Source organism: Podarcis raffonei, chromosome 7, assembly GCF_027172205.1.
Source record: "Podarcis raffonei isolate rPodRaf1 chromosome 7, rPodRaf1.pri, whole genome shotgun sequence".
Taxonomy (NCBI): domain Eukaryota; kingdom Metazoa; phylum Chordata; class Lepidosauria; order Squamata; family Lacertidae; genus Podarcis; species Podarcis raffonei.
The window spans coordinates 44,147,612-44,167,763 of record NC_070608.1 but is presented as its reverse complement, the minus strand read 5'-3'; the positions used below and the strand labels follow the sequence as shown (position 1 = coordinate 44,167,763).

At 43.3% G+C, this 20,152-nt stretch overlaps 1 protein-coding gene across 2 annotated transcripts in view; it reads right to left on the bottom strand.

Moving 5' to 3' along the window:
* Positions 1–12,846: 12,846 nt before the first annotated feature.
* CHST9 (carbohydrate sulfotransferase 9) overlaps positions 12,847–20,152 on the bottom strand; it is a 55,796-nt gene continuing 48,490 nt past the window's right edge. For both annotated transcript variants that reach the window (XM_053396330.1, XM_053396329.1), the window contains one exon: positions 12,847–14,234. In XM_053396330.1, the coding sequence (XP_053252305.1) occupies positions 13,137–14,234 (1,098 nt within the window). In that variant the 3' untranslated portion in view covers positions 12,847–13,136. The remainder of the gene's footprint in view (positions 14,235–20,152) is intronic.

The window sequence follows — 20,152 nt, the reverse complement described above, 5'->3', positions numbered from 1 at the left end:
ATAATTCCTGCATCCCCCTTGTTCCTCCATGTTGCTAATTTTGGGGAGGGGATATTTAGAGCAAGAAAATAGCCTGGGGCAAAGAGTCATGCAGCTCATCCCTAAATGGCTGTTACTCCAAACAAAATCAAAGTCTCTTGCAGGTATTTTTTTCTGTCTGTCTGTCTGTCTGTCTGTCTGTCTGTCTGTCTGTCTTTTTTTGTAAAAGGAAAGGCCAATGTTTTTCCAGTGGCTCATCTGCTTTGTTCCTTACGTTTGAAAACAGAAGCCTGCCATACACCAAGTCAGAGCATTGACCCATTGAGGTCACTGGCAGCAGCTTTCCAGCAAAAGTTATTCCCAGCCCTTCCTGGGAACACCAGGGATTGAACCTGGGAACTTTCTGTGTGCAAAGCATGTACTCTGCCACTGAGCGCTGGCCCTTTCCAAAGATCCTTGAAGCAGCGATTCCCTACTTACGTGGGGATCACTTTCTGGGTCCCAGTGTACCTAAGTGAAATGCACATAAGTAGGGAGCCCAGCATAGTAAATACAGCTTCCCACCCAACAGCTGTTGAGCAGGGTAGTGTCAGGATGCTGCCGGCAGCTCCCGGCTGGTTGCCCAGGAAAGTATAAAGACAAGGAATAGTTTCTTAATGTCTTTTTTTATTTCAATCTTCACAGAGGCTATAGAACCCAGCTTCTTGGATATAATGGCGTTGTCCCAAGTGAATCTCCACCTCCCCATCTCTCCCATTTCCTCATTTGTCATTCTCATCATCTTCTCTACAGGTGCTGCTACATGCCCTCTGTCTTTGAGCTCTTTGCTCTCCTACTTTTAAGGCTTGCTGGGTTCTGGGAGGTGGAGGGTCTGGAATGCTTTCTAACAACAACATTTCAGCTGGGTGTTGTCCTGGCTCTACCATGATTTCCCAGCTTGTCCCCTCATCTGCCTCTGAGCTGCTACATCCCTCAAACCCCTGTTGTAAATCTATACTGTCTTCCTTTTCCTCCTCCCTGGAAGGGTCAGGATGGGGAGATGGTCTCCACCTTTCCTCCTCTACCTAGTCCCTGTCAGGTAGCATGTTAGCAGCGAGAGCTCCTGTGTGCCATTTTGGAGTCCTTAGAGTCTTTTTTTCCCTGGACATCAGGCTCTGGGTAGGGTCTCCTTGTGAACCACGAGGACTTTACAACTCTCTCCTGTCATTTCAAGTAAGTACTGAATGTCCCAAATAGACATTGTGATAAATGGTAGCGAAAGCTGTTGCGCCCTAGCAGAGCCAACAGAGACACTTTCCTCCTGATGAAGACTGGCCACCAAGGTGACCAAAGCTGTTTCATTCCTGAAACTGGGCCTGAAGCAAACACTGGAAAGGATCCAAGTAATCAGTATCATCTTAGAAAGCCTGGAATTGAGGTGACACAACTCATCCAAGTACCTTGCTTAAAATGGCAGATTGGACAGAGATCTTAAATTATCCACAAGGGTGGGAATCTAATGATGTATTTTTCCTCAACAGAGACCTAGTCTTTCAAAACAGATGGTACAACAGCATCCTCATTGACTGTAGGGAGACACAGCTGTGTGCATACTTGGCGTCTGTCCATATTGGTAGAACACATGCTTCTATGAAGGTTTCAGATTCTGGGGAGGGCCATCCCCGGTCAGAATAAATAGGACTTCAGTAGCCCAAAGCAGATCCTTATCTTTCATATTTTTAAAGCAAACAAATCTCACAATAAAGATGCACAGTATTCTGTCTCACATCTAAAACACACCAAGCACTACTCCAGCTTTTGTCGTAAACTGAATCTTCCCAGATCCATAATAACGACAGATTTCCAACACTGTAATCTTAGCTGGGTCAGTTCATTAAGCCTTACTAGATGCTTCGTTCCCTGACATTTAGATCAAGAACTCCATGGGAAATCAGTCAAGGGATTTTGACATTGCTGCTGGCCATCATCCAGGGGGTTTAGTTTTACCATCGTTCTCCAGCACATGCACACCTTCTCCCCACAGAAGCTGCACACATAATCCCATGCTAGGGGACTAGAAAATACAACATGACAATTCATTTGAACAAGTCCCTCCAGATTTTGTTGCAGTGTTTAAGAAAAACCTTTAATACGGCAAAATGGTTTGTTTCCTTAGCTGGCATGAAAGTAATTTGCCAGTCCGAAGTATGTATATATATATATTTTGTTAAAGAAGAAATTGCTATGGAAGAACAAATTGTAAAGCAAATAAAATGGACAACATGGAAACAGATGGAAAGTGTTACAATGGAAGAACAAAACCTGCAAGATAAGTAGTCAAGTAATTTAGCAATGGGGTGTGCAATTCCCAAAATGAATCGCTACAGTTGCTGTGGCCCTTAGGGCAATAGTGCTTTATTAGATACGTGTTTAATATAAGAGCACATCCAACACACAGCTCATTCAGGGTGTGTAGATTCTCTCATTCTGCACATTTCAGTCCAGTATTTTTTTCTTATCAACCTATCAGTATTTTTACCTCATCCTTCAACCAAAGTTCCCAGGGTGCTGAACAATTTATATTAAAATGCAAAATAAGATATCAGCATTTTAACCCGAGAACTATGATAATACAGAAAAGACCAACAGCAGGACAGCATATAGTCACAAAGCAACCACAGATCATATTGTGACCTTCCAAGGGTCAGGCTTAGCAATTGGCAGCAAAATGATAAGAACAAGGGATATATATATATTCCCCCCAGGAGGGAATTACAATATTAGGGTGCCAAGTCTGAGAAGGCCCTGCTATGTGTCACCATGGCATGAGCTGTGGTTAAAGTTGGCATCAGCAGGGCTGCCCCAGCAGATCTCAATACACAGATTGGCATATATGGGGAGAGCAGCTCCTTCAATTACCAGGAATTCATGTAAGTGTGCAGGAGCTGGATTCACACTGCATTGGACCATTGTTCCCACAGAAGGGCATCTAACACAACTGAAGTGCCAGAGTTTTCACATTTCAGGTTGTCACAGGAATTCCTTCTCTAAAGCCAAGTATAAAAGAAGCTGCTTTGTGGGGCAATCTAAGGCTAAGTTCAAGACTACAAACTCCATCTTCTCCAGAACACCAGTCTATTTTTATTTACAACATTTTAGTTTAGCCAGAAGAATAGATACTATTTCTGATCTTGCAATAAACAAAATTGAAATATACTCAGAGTCGCAAAGTGATTTCATGCTCTTTATTCAGCTCATAGTGGTGAGGAGGAATGAATGAAAGTCCCCTCAAGGTATCTGCTTTATATACATTATTTACACAATGGGCTGCACATGATTGGCTAATTCCGGAATTCTACTGTAAGCCAATCAGGTTGTGAATTCACTTCTATCTGGAGCATGATTGGGTGGTTCCTGCCAACCAATCATACTGCTGCATTGTTCTAGGACCAATCAGACTGCTGCATTCTGAATCCTATTGTTCTAGGACCAATCAGACTGCTGCCTTTTGGATCCTATTGTTCTAGGACCAATCAGACTGCTGCAGTTTGGATCCTATTCAACTCAGTACATAACAAAAATCAAACTTTTGAGAAGCATTTACTGTATCTGCATACTGCTTAACACCAAAATAGGCCTCTTAGTGGTGTACAAGCACAAAACTCAATGACACAAGCATCAAAACACAAACATCCATAATTAAAATATGGAACAAAACATAGGAGGTAGCCCTGCTTTGTTTGGGGGCTCTTCTGATTCATTCTGCAGAGTGGGGCCCCGATCTTCCACCCCACAGATCTGCCCTGGTGGCACCACTGCCCACCATTGCATGAGCTTTTACCCTTATGCTCTTTAAGTAAATTCTGCAGAGGCTGTGCAACACACAGCTAAAAAGATTTGTAAAGAAACAAGGTGTGTGTGCATGGGTATATGCAGAGGCGGAGCTAGCTGCTCTGGCACCTGGAGGCAATGTCACCTCCCTCAGGGATGACACCTGGGCGGGCTGCACCCCCTTCCTCTGCTAGTGGGTTTATGCAGACAGCAGCAGGGATTTCAAATCATACTGTTGGGGGCTGATTCTTGCAGGAGCATTAAGGAAAACATGAAGCAGGGTAAAATACATCTGGCACAAGGCTTTAAATAACATTTAAACATTTAAGCAATGTTTTCATACCCACCCAATAAGGAAGTCACAAAACCATGTCTTCCCCCTAATAAAGAAGGAGCTTAACCAAATGCTTTAGCCTTTCGAGACGCTGAAAAGTGGCTTTTAACTAGCCTGAATAAAAACTGGACCAAACAGGATGACAAATATGGCAGGCTTTTCCACTACATTGTCCCCTCTACACAAACATCTTAACATGTCAGTTGTTCACTAGGCCTGTCTCCTTTCCCATTTAAACTGCCCATCTGCTTACTTGACTGCCAATGCTGAGTTTTTACTACCGTGAACACTGCAGAGCCAAAGTTAGATTCTTTTCAACTACACGCATCGCTGAAACAATTATCTATAAGCCTCCAGTTGTGAAGCCTTTACAACTGGAAGTGGGAAGAAGAGTCGGTGAACGATTAATATATTTTTTTTCCAGAAGACAACAGCAACCCTGTTTCAAAACATCCTATTGGTGACAGCAGAGAAAGAAAAGCTGCCAGTTAGGAATAGTGACAACAAAGCAAAACATGATTAGGAAGCAAACTGGTTTTGTTAAAGAATCATTTGGAGATCAAGAATGTTAAAACTGTTAATCAGAGACTTTCCCGGCAGTACCTGAACTTTGATGACCTAGAGGTGTTTTGCTAGCTCCTTTGTGGTTAACTAAAACTTCTCTCTTTGCCAACCCAGAATGAGTCGTGCTATTCCTAAAACACCACCACCAATGACTCGAATGTTTGACTTTACAGGACAACATGAAAGGAAAGCAACACTATTCCAGTTAGCAGAGGTGAGGCGTTTGTCTCTTTTTGAAATTAGATTACAAAAACTAAATATGCGTTCTTAATTCCAGTCTGAATAGGATTGTATCCTAACAGTAACATGAGTGGAATGCCACTCTGACCGCAGCTCCCTACATCACTCAATAAGTCTCTCATGGCAGGTCTCATGACCTTCAAGAAAGGCTTGAGCAGAGGCGCCATCTTCCAAAGAACATTGAGGGGGCCCCACACAATGTCCTGATGTTGCTCGACATCCTGATGTTGCTTCATGTTCCACCTCAACAATTGGAGTGGTGGTGGGGGTGCCTATGGGCCTGGCATAGAGTTGTGGGGGCTGTACTGGGAGGTGAAAACAGGGGTGGGGATGGACAGAAACAGCTTCCATACCAGAAGCTCTGTTCACTCAAGCTGTCATCATCCAGTTCTCATTGACCCCCTTTGCCACACTGTAGCCTCACTTATCACATTCCAGACCTTTCCTGAAAGGTCCCTTGAACTCCAGGAAAGGCTGCTTGCAGGGCACAGGTACTACAATGAGGAGAGGGGAGAGAAATCCATGTTGGATATGGAGTCTTCTAGTCTTCTGAAGAGTACATTGTATTTTTCACAAACCTGGTGACTTTTGAATGGTTGTGGTCACATGTAGTTGTTCAAAATTATTCATGCTCAAGGGATCTGAGATTTAGCTAGAGTGTGGCACAAGGCTGCAAAACTAACAGAAAGCACAGTGACCAGATGGGTATCTTCCAGATAATGTGGGGCCAACTATCTTTAACTTGCAAAAAGTGGAGGGCTGGGAATGGACTGAATAATTTTTTGGGGGGCGGGGGTGAGTGGATTTTCAAAGTGTTTCTGAATACACACTACACAGATTCAACTCTGGGTAAAAATGTTTGTTTCAGCTGCTTGGAAGCTCCCAATGAGTCTTTTATCACTAAGGAGGTGGAGTCCAAGGCGCCCACAGCATAAATGCAGGCTAGGGAAATACTTGACTTTTGAATAAGTTCAATTTGTGTGGAATGTGAAGAACTGAAGCAAGAACTAAGAAAAGGAAGAGATGGCATATTTCCTTCCCAAGGATACTTAGAACTTCCAATTACTTCAGAGGCCTTTTAACATGAAAAGGGTACTGTTCTGTGGTTAAGAGGCAGAAAGAGAGCGAGAGGCCTTTCATGGCCTTCTAGTAAATGGTGGTTGCCAGGACTGAAAAGGCTGGCATTTTTTGCTACCTCTAACTGCAGCAAAAGAACTTTCTGTGAAGCCCCACAATGGTTTGATCCTAGGATTTTGCTGCTGTGCCAAGGTGCGTAGTCTAGGCATAATAAATGTGAATGAATGGAAAGTCCAAGCACTGACAAGTACCCAGATTCTCTCGTTCAGCATATTCACACTGCTCGGCAAGCAGAATGGCTTTGGCAGAAAGAAAGCAGCAAGCATCTCTTAAGCTTTCCCTGGGAGAGCTTGTTTCCTTTGGCAAAAAGGATGCTTGGGGAAGAAAGGAGATGCACTGAAAGTGAATAGAGGTGATTTCGCACTATGCTTTTGCACGTTACTCCCGTGTCTTAAAACATTTGCATAAGAAGTGTTTAGTGTGATTTTTGCTTTCAAGTCTGGCCCATGTGTACTATGAATCATAGGATGGCTTGGCAGTATCCATGAGACTCTTTGTTTCTGCTCAAATGCATTCTTTAAAAAAGGCTAACATGGCTATATAGGACTCATTCTGTGGTCTGTGGCATGAAGAAAATATGGCCAGCATCCACTTTTTGGCTCCTGCAACTAAAAATACCCAGGCTGCCTTTATAACGAAGGGCTCATCCACACTTCCTCTTATCTTATGGCTTTCCCCAAGGGAAAACCACTCTTTAGCACTCAATCAGAGCAAACAACAATTTGGGGTTTCTCCAAATTAATGTTTGCTTCAATTTAACACCAAATAAAGGGTTTTCTCTGGGAAAGGAGAGGGGCACCCTAAGTGAATCTGCAGCAGCTATCTGGACTTAAGAAATAATAACAACAATGGCTGAGTTTTCAATCTGATGCCAGATATCTAGATCAGCATTTACCTGCAAATTTACTTGAATTGCTTACATAGCACAAGTTTTAGCAGAATCATTGATTCAGGGAGCAAGTCCTCCTTCTAACTAATGAATGTCCTTCTGGATGTTGTATTTTACTTGCTGTTGCACCACACCATAGTGTTATTGCATAAACAGTAATTTGTACATTTGGTTAAGACAGCACCATATCATGGATTTTGTCTTAAAGTCTGCACAAACAATTGTACTTTTGCATGTGCCTTATTTGTTTACATGAATTAAACTACTTGCACATAAAACTATAGATGGTTTGGTGCATCAAGGTAAAATGAAGATTTAATGAAAGCTAGTTTAAAGAAGCACTATTAGTTTGACAATAAGAATTGTCATTTACATAAAGCATCTCTCCCAAATTACAGAATGCAATTAAAGACAAAGATGCCAGAAGGTGAAACTACTCTCTTCAATGAGGAGAGGTACATTTTTTTCACTTAATGCATGATCTCAGAAGCACAAAAAAGAACATTGCTATTTCTTTTATTGCTTTCTGTGACATGCAAACAGTCCTATGCATTACTCTAGAGTGAATTCTTTCAAAATATGAGATGGAGGCAGGTCACAATCTTGAACTCTCTTACCAGAGATAAACAAGCACCTGAATTTTGTCCCACTGACCTGCCATCAAATCAAATCAATGGATGTGAGGGTGATCTGGCTGCAACATCTGTCATCCCATTGATTGCCAGGGTTGATTCAACCTGCCATATTTTGACTGAAGACATATGTTGGAACTACTTAAGACTATTATTACAGTAACTTTTAGAGAATTTTTAAAATACTGAATTGTTAGCAAAATTCAGTTTATTGTTCCCATTTCTGCCTGCTTGCCTATGTTTCAGCAATGAGGCCAGTTTTAGTATTGCTGCAATTTTCAGCTTTTAAGATTTTCAAATTCTAAGTACACTTACCATAAAACTTCTGTAGGCTTGGATGGGACTTTAGATTCCTGTATGTTCCCTGCCTCCTTCACAAAACATGTGGATCTGTGTCTACATGAACTTGTTAGCAGCTATGTGGGGAACAAAGAGGAGAGCTGGAAGCAGAGTAAATTAGAAGACAAAGGGGAACTCCAAAGGGGAACATGAAAAAGCCCTTCCCAGAACACAATGTTTTACAAACTGCCATTATTATTGTGAAATCAGTGCCAACATTTATTCTTCTGATTTGCCCCAGATATAATGTACTTCTGCACACAAGAAGGACAGGAAGTCCTGATAGAATCCTAATAGAATCTCTGTGCTCAAAAGCCATCCGTGTGCCAGACAAGACTGCCATCTATTATCAGCATGTGTCCATACTTGTCATCAAGACTAAGGAGGCTCCCAGACTGTCACTAGTTTCAGGTGGGATTCAAACACATGCTGGCAAATGCAAAATTGTAGTGGATTGGGAGATCTTCCCCAAAAGATTGGACTTTTTGTAATGAGGAAAGTGATGGGAAGAGGCACTATAAAGTGAGGGATAGCACTTACTTTGGCACAATAAACTCCAGCTTTGAATCAGGATAAATGCTCAATAAGCAGGTCATCTGGGAGCACCCTGAATCTCATCAAGGAAAGGGTAATGCATCTGTGGGCTATGAACAAGACCAGGCCTCATCTCAAGTTCTTAGAAGATTTAGAACCAGCTGTCAGATGGTGTGTAGGATAACAGATCTAATCCAGATGGAACAATGCCAGATCTGGTCCTTTCCATAAACCTGTCTCAATAAAGACAGGTAATGCTTGCCTCCAAGATTGGGTGGCATATGGCTTGGGAAGCACTGTCCATACCTCTTTGCCACTTTTCCCTACAGGCAAAGAGAGCACATTTACAAGCACAGGCATGAAAAGGAATAGCAATTTTTAAACACAGAGTTACATTTTGCTGCAGCTTTGCAAATTTATACTATGCCATTTAATGGTACAGGGAGCTCTCAATACATAACTATCTAAGGATATCAGAATGCAGCTATCCCAACACTAAAGTTCCAGGAATCAAGCTTTTGTTTGATATGAAAGTGTAGCTACATCAACACTTGTTTACTGCTGCTGCACGTTGCTAGCAATTTCAGATCAACTTTGCAGATTCAAATGACCACCCTGGTTTTAGTGAAGAGGGTACAATTTTTAAATTAGGCCTAATTTTAAAATATCACAATTAGTTTTTGCTCACCAGACCCTCGCTTTAAGTCAGGAATGGGGAATTTGTAGCCCTCCACGAGTTTTTCAGAAGCTGGAAAACTGAAAGTTATATAATTTAAGCAGGATTTCAGCTCATTTCTAAAAATGGTTGGAATGACACAAGTATGTACAGATTAATTGCTTTATTAATCTAACCTTGTTTCGTGTGCACATCTGGCTTCTGAACTTCAGAGTGCCTCAGACAGAATATAGTTGTGACATTACATGGGTCTCCCATTATTGCCACTGCTCTTATGTTCTCACAAAAATGGGATGCATCCAACAGAAATGATAAGAATGGAGAACCAATCTCAAGATGCTGAAGAGCACTGCACTGTTTATTAGTGCTTTGTGTTCTCAAAAGGTTCCTGCCATCCCTTCCCTTTCTGTAATGTCGAAACTGCAGATCCTCTTGGGCTTAGTTGGCTATAAGAGGAGGGGGAAAAACCTCAGATCAGGACTGGCATTGTCACTTCCCATCTTACTTTGCTACTCAAGAAGACTGTCACTACCATCACAGATTTGCTTGCAGACATGGCCAAAGGAGGGGAATGCAGTGACTTTTGCTGTTGCATTTCAGCTGCTATGATCCTAAGCCTGGAGAGCAGGTGGCTGCCATATATTTGTGCTCATTCATGTCTCTTAAGCACCAAAAATGACCCTCAGAATACAAGGGAAGTTAGGTATGGGAAGGGTTCTCTCTCAGACTCCACTGCAATGGCACACTGTTCCAGAAGGGGTAGAGGAGCACCACGTGAACTGTGTTCCTCCCAGCCGGCCCCATAGTTGATTGCTGGGTTGGAGGGTGTGTGATTGCAATGGGGAAGAAGCTGTTTGGGGGAACTAAAGGAAGCACCATCTCTCATTGCTAGGGTGGGGAAGGATCTGCTCTCCTCTGCCTCATCAGGGACTTTGAAAGTGAGGATCACGCTGGCTGCTGCCCCTGTAATCCCCACTTTAAAAGGATTTCTTACTCATTGCTGTGATGGAGAAGCCTGCCTTTCTTGGTCTGAGCAGGGAGAGACTATGGCTATGTTTGTGCGTGTGTGTGTGCACGCATGTGCACTCAGACCACGTTGATGCCACCAACTTAGGCCCTCCAATGGTCACACATTGCTCCATGTGGTCCTTGAGGGCAAAAGGCTTGTCCACCTCTGCTCTAGGAGAATGTATGGAAAAAATAATTATAGGATACTTGTGCTAACAAAATATGATTTTTAGCAACTAAGCTTATGGTCTCTCTCTCTCTCTCTATTCCCATCTGGTGCCGAGTACTGGAGCTATCATTTAGCACAGGGCTGGGGAACCTCAGGCTGGGAGCCTATTTGCCTGGCCCTCAAGACTCTCCAGGCCACCCTTGGCCCTGCTCCAAAGCCTCTTCCTGGAACAGGATGAGGGACATGCAGTTCAGCAAGTGATAGTAAGCTGGGCAGCTGTAATTTTAGCCCACAACAAAAGAAAATGTGAGTAAAAAGCAGAAGCTGCTTACTTTTAATCACCTTCTGTAGAGTCATCTCTTCAGCCTACCAGCTCACATTTCACAAGGTGACCATTCAGAGGGTCAAAGCTGAACACATATTGTAAATTCTTCAATGATTTTAGCTTGATGTGAAAGTTTTATCAGATTCCCTGGTGGGAAAGTAACTGAGGAGTAATTAACCATGTCACAGTATTATGGTCCAAGCTGGATGAGATGATCCAGCTGCCATGCATACGCAAGTCCAGTTAGAAAGCCAGTTGGTACTACACAACTGGGAACAGTGAAGGAGTGGTGGTGGACTGAGTTTCCCATGCTCCCCAAACAGCTGCTTCTCCCATTCTCATAGCACTAGGACTCAGGTTCATCCAATGAAGCTGAATGTTGAAAGATTCAGGATAAAGTGCTTCTTTACACAGCACACAGTTATGCTGTGGAATTTGCTTTCACCAGAAGCCATCATGGCCACCAACTTGGATGGCTTTAAAATACAAATTCATGGACTATCAATGGCTACTAACCATGATGGGTGTCTTGCATCTCCGTTGTTGGAATGCTGTTGTGCTCTGGTCCTGCTTCTAGGTTTCTCATAGGCATCTGGTTGGCCACTGTGAGAACAGGATGCTGGACTAGATGAGCTACTTCTTAAGTCCCTATGACTGGTAAAGGTAAAGGGACCCCTGACCGTTAGGTCCAGTCATGGACGACTCTGGGGTTGCGGCGCTCATCTCACTTTACTGGCCAAGGGAGCCAGCGTACAGCTTCTGGGTCATGTGGCCAACATGATTTAGCTGTCATGGTCCGGTCTACGGGCGATCAAAATCCTGGCTGAGGACATCGGGACCGGGGTCAAGATGGCAGGGTGGGAGCAGGAACGAAAGTCCAGAAGCCAGGGGTATGAGGGTCAGGAAGCAGGGAGTCATGAAGTCAAGGGTCCAGGGGTCGAGAAGTAAGGAGTCAAGGAGCTGAGGTCCGAGGATCAGGAAGCAAGGAGCCTAAGGCAGGAAACGTGTTGCTGTGGCAAAGAGCCAAAGGGAAATGCTGACCTTATATCCCTTCCTGGCTCTTGCCACCAGGTGCAGTGAGTTACCAAGCGGCCTCACCTGTGCGGCCACGCCTTGCCTCTCCAGAACAAACTTAGGAAGGCCCCAGTCCTGCAAAGCCCTACTGGTCACAGGGCCTGGCTCCTGCATGCACTCCTGACATAAGCTGCTTCTGGTGAACCAGAGCAGAACACAGAAATGCCGTTTACCGTATTTTTCGTCCCATAAGACGCTCCGTCCTATAGGACGCACCTACTTTTTTTTGGGGGGGGGGGAAATAAAGGAATTTTTTTCCCTTTATTTCCCCCCCCAAACCAGGTCGGGGAACAGTGGGATGGCAGCGCTGCGCCTCCCCGCTGTCCCCTGAGCTTGTGGGGCTGGCCGATGTCTGCCCGGCGCCAGGGGCGCTCTGCTTCAGGGTGTCCGATGCGCCGGGCGGCAGGCTGCGGACACCTGCATGAAGCATGGGGTGTCCTCTGGAGGGCGCCCCGTGCTCCACGCTGCAGGCTGCCGCCCGCAAGCCTTGCGCGCCCGGGGGGAGTTTCCCCCGGTGCGCAAGGCTTGCCGACACCTGCGTGAAGCACGGGGCGTCCTCCGGAGGGCGCCCCGTGCTCTGCGCTGCCGGCTGCCGCCCGCAAGCCGTGTGCACCTGGGGGGAGTTTCCCCTGGTGCGCAAGGCTTGCGGACACCTGCGCAAAGCACGGGACGTCCTCCGGAGGGCGCCCCGTGCTCCGTGCTGCAGGCTACCGCCTGCAAGCCTTGCGCGCCCGGGGGAACTCCCCCCGGGCGCGCAAGGCTTGCGGATAGCTTCCTGGAGCCTGGAGAGCGAGAGGTGTCGGTGCGCACCGACGCCTCTCGCTCTCCAGGCTTCAGCGAAAGCCTGCATTCGCCCCATAGGACGCACAAACATTTCCCCTTCATTTTTGGAGGGGAAAAAGTGCGTCCTATAGGGCGAAAAATACGGTACCTTCCCGCTAGAAGGAAGGTATTTATCTACTTGCACTTTGGCGTGCTTTCGAACTGCTAGATGGGCAGGAGCTATGACTGGTACAGCCATTGTATTTCTAACAAGATTCTATGTATGCACACAGCTGTACTTGCTAACTAGCAACCAATCAAACCCCAACAGTACAATTTGATGTTCTATGAATGCTTGAGATACAACATACAAATTTGTTAAGAAAGCTAGTTTTTACTTAATATTTCCTTGGAAATACAAAAATACATTCATGAAACATGACTAGATACAATAATATCATGCCATTTCAGAGGTTTTGAATGCTTGGTTTATTCCCTTTGGATACATTGCTTTGAAGACTCTAAAACTTTCTTAATGTAAAAAGTGTTTTTCTGTCCAGACATTTCAGTGCAATTAATTTTCTTCTCATAACTTGTTGCGTTTCTTCTGCTCCCAAACTAAATGGTAAAAATTGCTTACATACTAAACCAATCCAAGTCAGGGTTATGCATATGGTACACTGTAGTTAAACATTAAATAATCCAGATAATAAAAGTTGTAAATCTGCTGTCTTTCTGTGGTGGAAATTTCTGCCAAGTATTGTCTGACAACTTCTAAATTTGTTCTTTTTTCACTGGAATGCCTGTCTTTGAAATTAGGAAAAGTCAGCCCCTCTGGTGCACCTATTAGTCTCAAAAAATAATTGGCATCGTCTCCCAAAGTCTCAAATTTTCCAATGTAATCATAGTTGATAGCACAAGGATAACAGAGTTGGCTGATCTGTTCCCAGTGAGTGTCCATACCTACTGGCCGATGGGAATCTAACAAATACTGGATGAACTCTTTAAATTTCACTCCTGAGCCCGTTGCCAATGCCACTCTATCTGCATTAAGTCTGTATTTCTTAATAATTGCCTTCCCAAATACAGGGTGGTAGTAGCTGTTTGGATGTTCAAACTTATCTCTGAATGCAGACACTAATCTTTCCATGGGATCCCGCACAAATATAACTTTGGTGTACGTCTTTAAACGCTTGTGTATCCCTTTTAGATTGTAGCTGACTAGTTTTCTGAGATGCTTTCCATAATGGGCAGCATCATGTGTAATGTTAGCAGCAGAATCAGCAACGCCACTGAGCACCATCAAAACCCGCTTCCAGTTGGAGCAACCTGCCTTAGGCACCTCACAGTACAAGACTTTGTGCTTATCTTCCACATAGATTCTGGACACCATGCGCGTAAGGTGAGTCAGGGGTCTGCTTTTGCCAGTGTACCTTTTGCAGAAATCGTAAAGGAAAGATCTTCGTTTCTCTTGCATCTCATCTGTGGATTTCCAGTGATTGCTTTTGATTAAAGTTTTGTTTAAAGGGCGCAGAACTGGTGGTAAATTCACTTGCCTGAACTGTTTAAGAAGCGATTTAATCTTTTGCGACTCTTCAGATAATCCAGTGGTCAAGGAGCCTGTCATCCCTAGAATAGGATCAGCATCTCCCTGAGAATGTCCAATCTCAATAAGAGCTTCACGTGGCTTGTCAAGCTTTTCACCAGTGACCCAGTTTTTTGGTTTTCTTTCAGGTTCCTCTGAAGAATAGAATCTGAAGTTCTAAGGGGGGAAAAAAGAAACCAGAGAACTCTTAGAATGTTCCTCTATTGGGGCCTGCTAAAAATGTTGCTGCGTAGAGAGCTGCTTTTCGGGATTCCATCTGCCCCACTCCTTTCTCTCTCCCCTCCAATTTTCCATCCCCCCCACTGCCCCAACATTCACCCATCATGTTGTAGCAATTAAGCATGTTTTTTGGGACTCTCACTCCCTTAGGGTTTTTGTTTCTTTAGCAAAAACCGCCAACTACTACTGCAGCCCTTGATGTTTCCAGTGTATGCTTGCACTTCCCTCTTGAGCATGGATGTTGTCTGCTTTGGCCACATAAGCCAAACAAATAGCACTTGCTTGCTGAAACAGATCTTATCTGCATTGCTCACCACCAGTCAACCTTCATTAACAAAGTAATGAAGTGATGGGTAATGAGTGAAATTTGCTGTAGGAAGGCACTCTTGTATCCTTGTTAGCAGATAAGGAAAATGGATTCTCAGTATATTTTTTATTGAACAAGTAGTTCTATGTTCTTTAAAGGAGAAAATGAATATTAAGAGATGAGACTTATCTTTTTACAGAAGTTGAGTAACAAGGAGTCCTCTCATGCATGGTTCTCAGGGGTTTGCTAGATTTATTTATTTATGAGCAGATTTATAACCCACATATTTCACAAATGCTTGCACAAGGATTTGTGCAGTACTATAATACTAGCTTCTGTGGGACTTCTGCTTTATCTTGCACTAGAGAAACCACATCTTTGGATTCTGCTTAACTTTTCTGATTAAAAAAAGATCTAGGATGTGGCATAAACTATCGTTCCATGACTAGAAGACACCTTTCACGTGTGGAAGGGAAGGGCACTTTTGGAATCTTCTAACTGATTTTACTGGTGGTTTTATTTGTTTTATTTTGTGTTGCAATTTAGTGGCTTTATATGGTGAACTGCCTACAGGGCTTAGCATGGGTTGAGGTGAAAGCTGAATAAACAAACAGACAAACGAACTGATTGAAATTGACTAGCGACCAGGAATCTATTTATAACTGTACTTTTCTGAATGTTGTGTAGATTGAATCCCAGGAATCCCTAAATGATACAAATGAACTTCTGCAGCTGAGGATATATACAGGAAATATGCAAATACAGATAACAACACTGATATCACAAACATCTGCAGATCTGAAATTTGCCCTCAGTGTATTATGAGTGGAAAACCTTTGAACGATTTCAACAAGAGGGAATGAGATATAAAAAGCCAGGTGATGGCTATTATCCAAGAACTGATTTAAATAAACAAGTCAGCTGGGACCCCTGACCAAAGCTCAAAGTTATCCCTAAGGACATTGCGGAGAGGTAACAGAAAGTGACCAGAGGACTTCTAGTGCAGCTACCTGAGAAAGAGAGTACGCACTTGCAGCAGGAGATGCTGAACCACTATGACAGGAGTGACTTTTGTTGTTGTTGTTTTGTTTGCTAGAGCAGCTAAGCTTCTCAAAAGTGCCTCAGGTAGCTCTCCCCAGGTTCAACTGGCACACACACACAGCAGGAGTGCCGTGGAACTGCTCCCTGCTCAGCTCTGGGAGAGAAATTGTCAGTCAGGAAGAAGGCAGCACTAATCAGATGTGGGGTGGAAAGAGAGACAAAAAAAGGGGGAAATGGATGTTGCAAGGTGAGGGTTACATTATGTAAAGCACCATTGTTGCTATTTTGTTTCATGGCCCCCATACTTAATATTTCTGTATCCAAAGTCATTAACAATGGTACCAAGTAGTGACTAGTGGCTGGTGATTGTCAGGTACTGAGTAAGTGAGTGCAGAGTGAGGGAAGGACAATCCATGTCAGTCTGTGAGCCATCGGTTGCTGGTCCATGGTGACTCCACCACAGCCCAGCTTGGGTGGGATGCTTCAGGGACCAAATAGGGTACCAGTATCTGTGGGAGAAGCACTGAATATTTTGATGCAAGTAGCATGAATAGTCCCTGTATTATCCTGCTTTTTGTTGAAATTGCAATGGTATACTGGCTTGTCAATAAATAAAGCATCACCACAGTCTCTCTTCCTTTTGTGAACCTGTGTGGTATAGTGGTTACAGTGTCAGACTATGACTTAGGAGACCAGGGTACAACTCCTCACTCAAAACTTTGGGCCTAAACTACCTTGCAGGGTTGTTGTGTTTAAATGAGATGGGGGAGAACCCTGTATACCTTGAGCTTGAGCCACCTTGAGCTCCTTGGAGAAAATAGTGGGATATAAACGCATTTAAATAAACAGATAGATAAAATAGGTTTATGTTAAACATAATGGATGGAATTCAATGTTGCACTAATTTGATCATTCTCTCAGTGTTTCCACATGCCAGAAAGAATGTTCTCCACACACAGAAAAACACCTGGGGTGTTCTGGGAATTCTCCTGACCCCCTAGAGCTAATTTGGTGGGAGGGTACAGAGGAATAGGGGAAAGAATCCCATTGCACTAGCAGGATTTGTTGTTCTGGCTCCTGCTAGTGCATCTGCTCAGTTGAATCTGGCCCACTAACTGCTGCAATTAGTGAATGAAAACAACTAATGTTTGAACACTGGCAGCCTCCATAAGTGTTTTGTTTTATTGACTCTATTTAGGAAAAGGAGCAAAGAGAAAAATGTAAAGCGCAAAGATCAGCTGATCACCTACTCAAATGGATGCAAGTTAGATATCTTGGAACTTGTTTTCATGTTTTCTGTATAAATTAAAAACCTTGGAAGTAGTGATTTTGTGTCTCCCTGTATTAGCTAATCAGCTTTCAGTGCTCCTAAGCAAGAGTCCCACTTTCACCTTCCGAGCATTCCCTGCAGTGCATCAGATGTGACATTCCAGGAAGCAGAGTGTCTATGTGCATTTCTTCTTGCATTCCCTGTACTGCCAAGAAGCTCGGAAAGGTCACTTTACCCTCACAGCAATCTTGTGGAGATGGACAGGGCTTGTGAGACACACAAGAGGGGCCATGACGCCATCAATGGATGCTCCTGGTGCACCCATGCAACACTGGTTTACTGTGCATTATGTTACTCATGTTATGGCCACCTGCATGGAGCAGCTCTCTGCCGAGGTCGTTTCATGTACTTTCTACATGAAATGTGTGACCTCAGTGAACTCATAAACCAGGTGACCTTTGAAGGATGGTCTTCCCTGTTCCATAAGGAATCACAGTGGTCATTAAATGTCTCAATAATGGTTAGCCTTGGGGTTGTGTCTAAGAATACCCAGGATTTCCTTGTCCAATGCAAGTGAGACAAGGGTCTCAGTTGACTTGATAAATCAACCACTGTGGTGTTCTCTGGATGTTCCTAGACTACAACTCCCATCATCCTTGACTATTGGCCAGATTGCCTGGGGTTGATGGAAGTTGTATTCAAACAACATTTGGAAGGCACACGTTGGCTAACCCTGCCGTGATACAGTAACTTCTGCATCTTGACTGCATAACCCAAGCATGCCAGAACAGTTCGGAAAAGCAGGGATTTCCATTAGGGAAGCTATTTAAAAGGCTATTTAAGTTGCAATGATGTTTTAAACCTTTTAAATTTAGCAATGTGGTTGTTTAAAATGTAAAAAATATACAAAACGTGAAATAAAATATATTCTGTCTAGTCCAGGAAAGGCAACCAGAAAGAGAAAAATGGGAGCAAGCTTTACTGTGTTTTAAATTTTATTCTCCATTCTCCTGTTTTTGTATTTGTGTATTGTATTTGTGTTATGCCCTGAAATTGGATAAGATGAAAGTTGGCATTAAAATGTTTTAAGTAAATAAACTTGGGAATGCAGCAGCCAGTGCCCACTTATAGATGACAAAGGGTTAAAAACTACAGAAAGAAGCCACAAAAAGAGGATGAAATGGGGGTCAGTGGCACAGGGGGAAAGGTTTAACCCTTTCCCCATGAGTAATTTCCCTGATTCTCATCTCTCAAAACAACAAGAACAGCTGTTAGTCTCATGGAGTAGGCTGTGGTGGGAGCTAGACTATCTTAAGTGGGGTGGGAGTGGCGGAGAGAAAGTATCAAGACATAATTCCTTGGCTAAGTCAAAACATACCACTTTCTTTTAGCTTCTGATTTGTTCATACAAGACTGCTTTAATGAAATGAGACAGTCTGCACAATCTGGTTCAACAAACTGATTTGTGTAGGCAGTAACTTGGATAAACGGAATTAATCTCCAATTTTGTTTGCCAATTCTTGTTAAACTGCTAATTAATTTCCCCCTTGTCTTCCTCTTACAGTCAAAATATTATGTATTTTTTTCTTAATAAGCTGAACTTCATGATGGCTGAGGAATTCTGAATCTTTGCCAGCCTAGTAGCATCTCCACATTAGGGCTACACTCTATGATCCTCTGAATGGAATTAACTGCTGGTAAATATTTATATGCATGCAGTTTTTGGCTCTAATCCAGAGAAAGTTAGTTGTGCTTAAGTTCTATTCAAATAAAGGAGATGAATTACTTGCAACTAAATTAAGCTCCAGTTAGATCTTCAGCAAAACCAACTTACTCTGGATAGGAACAACTGAGCTCTGTTAGATAATTTCAAGCCAGCTACAGAGAAAAGTGAAAAACCAACCCAACCCACTGGCTTCAGCAAGAGTTTTATTCTATGTCAATACATTATTCTTTTTGTCTGTATTCAAACATGGTAATGGATTAAGATGAACCTTGAAATAATAATAAAACAACAAAAGATTAAATTATTTTGAAAATACCTAATCAATTTGTTTACCATATGTTTTCAGCTGAAACTGTTGTGCTCTTTTTATTAAATGTTAAAATAACTATTTTAATCTATACAAAAAAACTGTTTTTAATGAATCTTCTCATTACACACAATGTCTGGCTCCACCTCCATTCTGCACTTTCTACATTTTTAATCCCTTCTTGTCCATTCATTGAATTAGACATAATTACTTCTAAACAGTTTGTTTTTATTCACATTGTTTTTATGTTTCAATCCTGCTTTTAAGAGGGGGTTGTTTCATATGACTACAGTGGTACTTCGGGTTACATACGCTTCAGGTTACATACGCTTTAGGTTACAGACTCCGCTAACCCAAAAATAGTACCTCGGGTTAAGAACTTTGCTTCAGGATGAGAACAGAAATCATGCAGCAGCGGTGCGGTGGCAGCAGGAGGCCCCATTAGCTAAAGTGGTGCTTCAGGTTAAGAACAGTTTCAGGTTAAGAACAGACCTCCTGAACGAATTAAGTACTTAACCTGAGGTACCACTGTATTTGTTCATAGGGAGTAAGGTAAAGGTAACGTTAAGGGATCCCTGGACAGTTAAGTCCAGTCAAAGGCGACTACGGGGTATGGCACTCATCTTATTTTTCCTGCCGAGGGAGCCGGTGTTTGTCCACAGACAGCTTTCTTGGTTATGTGGCCAGCATGACTAAGCTGCTTCTGGTGAAACAGGACACTGTGATGAGTGCTAGAGTGCACAGAAACACCATTTACCTTGCCGCCACAGTGGTACCTATTTATCTACTTCCGCTGGTGTGCTTTTGAACTGCTAGGTTGGCAGATGCTGGGACAAAGCAGGTTATGCAGGTGACACTGTGGTCTAGACCACTGAGCCTCTTGGGCTTGCCAATCAGAAGGTCAGCAGTTTGAATCCAGGCAATAGGGTGAACTCCCATTGCTCTGTCCCAGCTTCTGCCAACCTAGCAGTTCGAAAGCATACCAGTGCAAGTAGATAAATAGGTACCGCTGCAATAGGAAGGTAAATGGCATTTCCATGCACTCTGGCAGTTGTCACGGTGTCCCGTTGCACCAATAGCAGTTTAGTCATGCTGGCCACATGACCCGGAAAGCTGTCTGTGGACAAACACCAGCTCCCTTGGCCTGAAAAGTGAGATGAGCACCACACCCAATAGTCACCTTTGACTGAACTTAACCATCCAG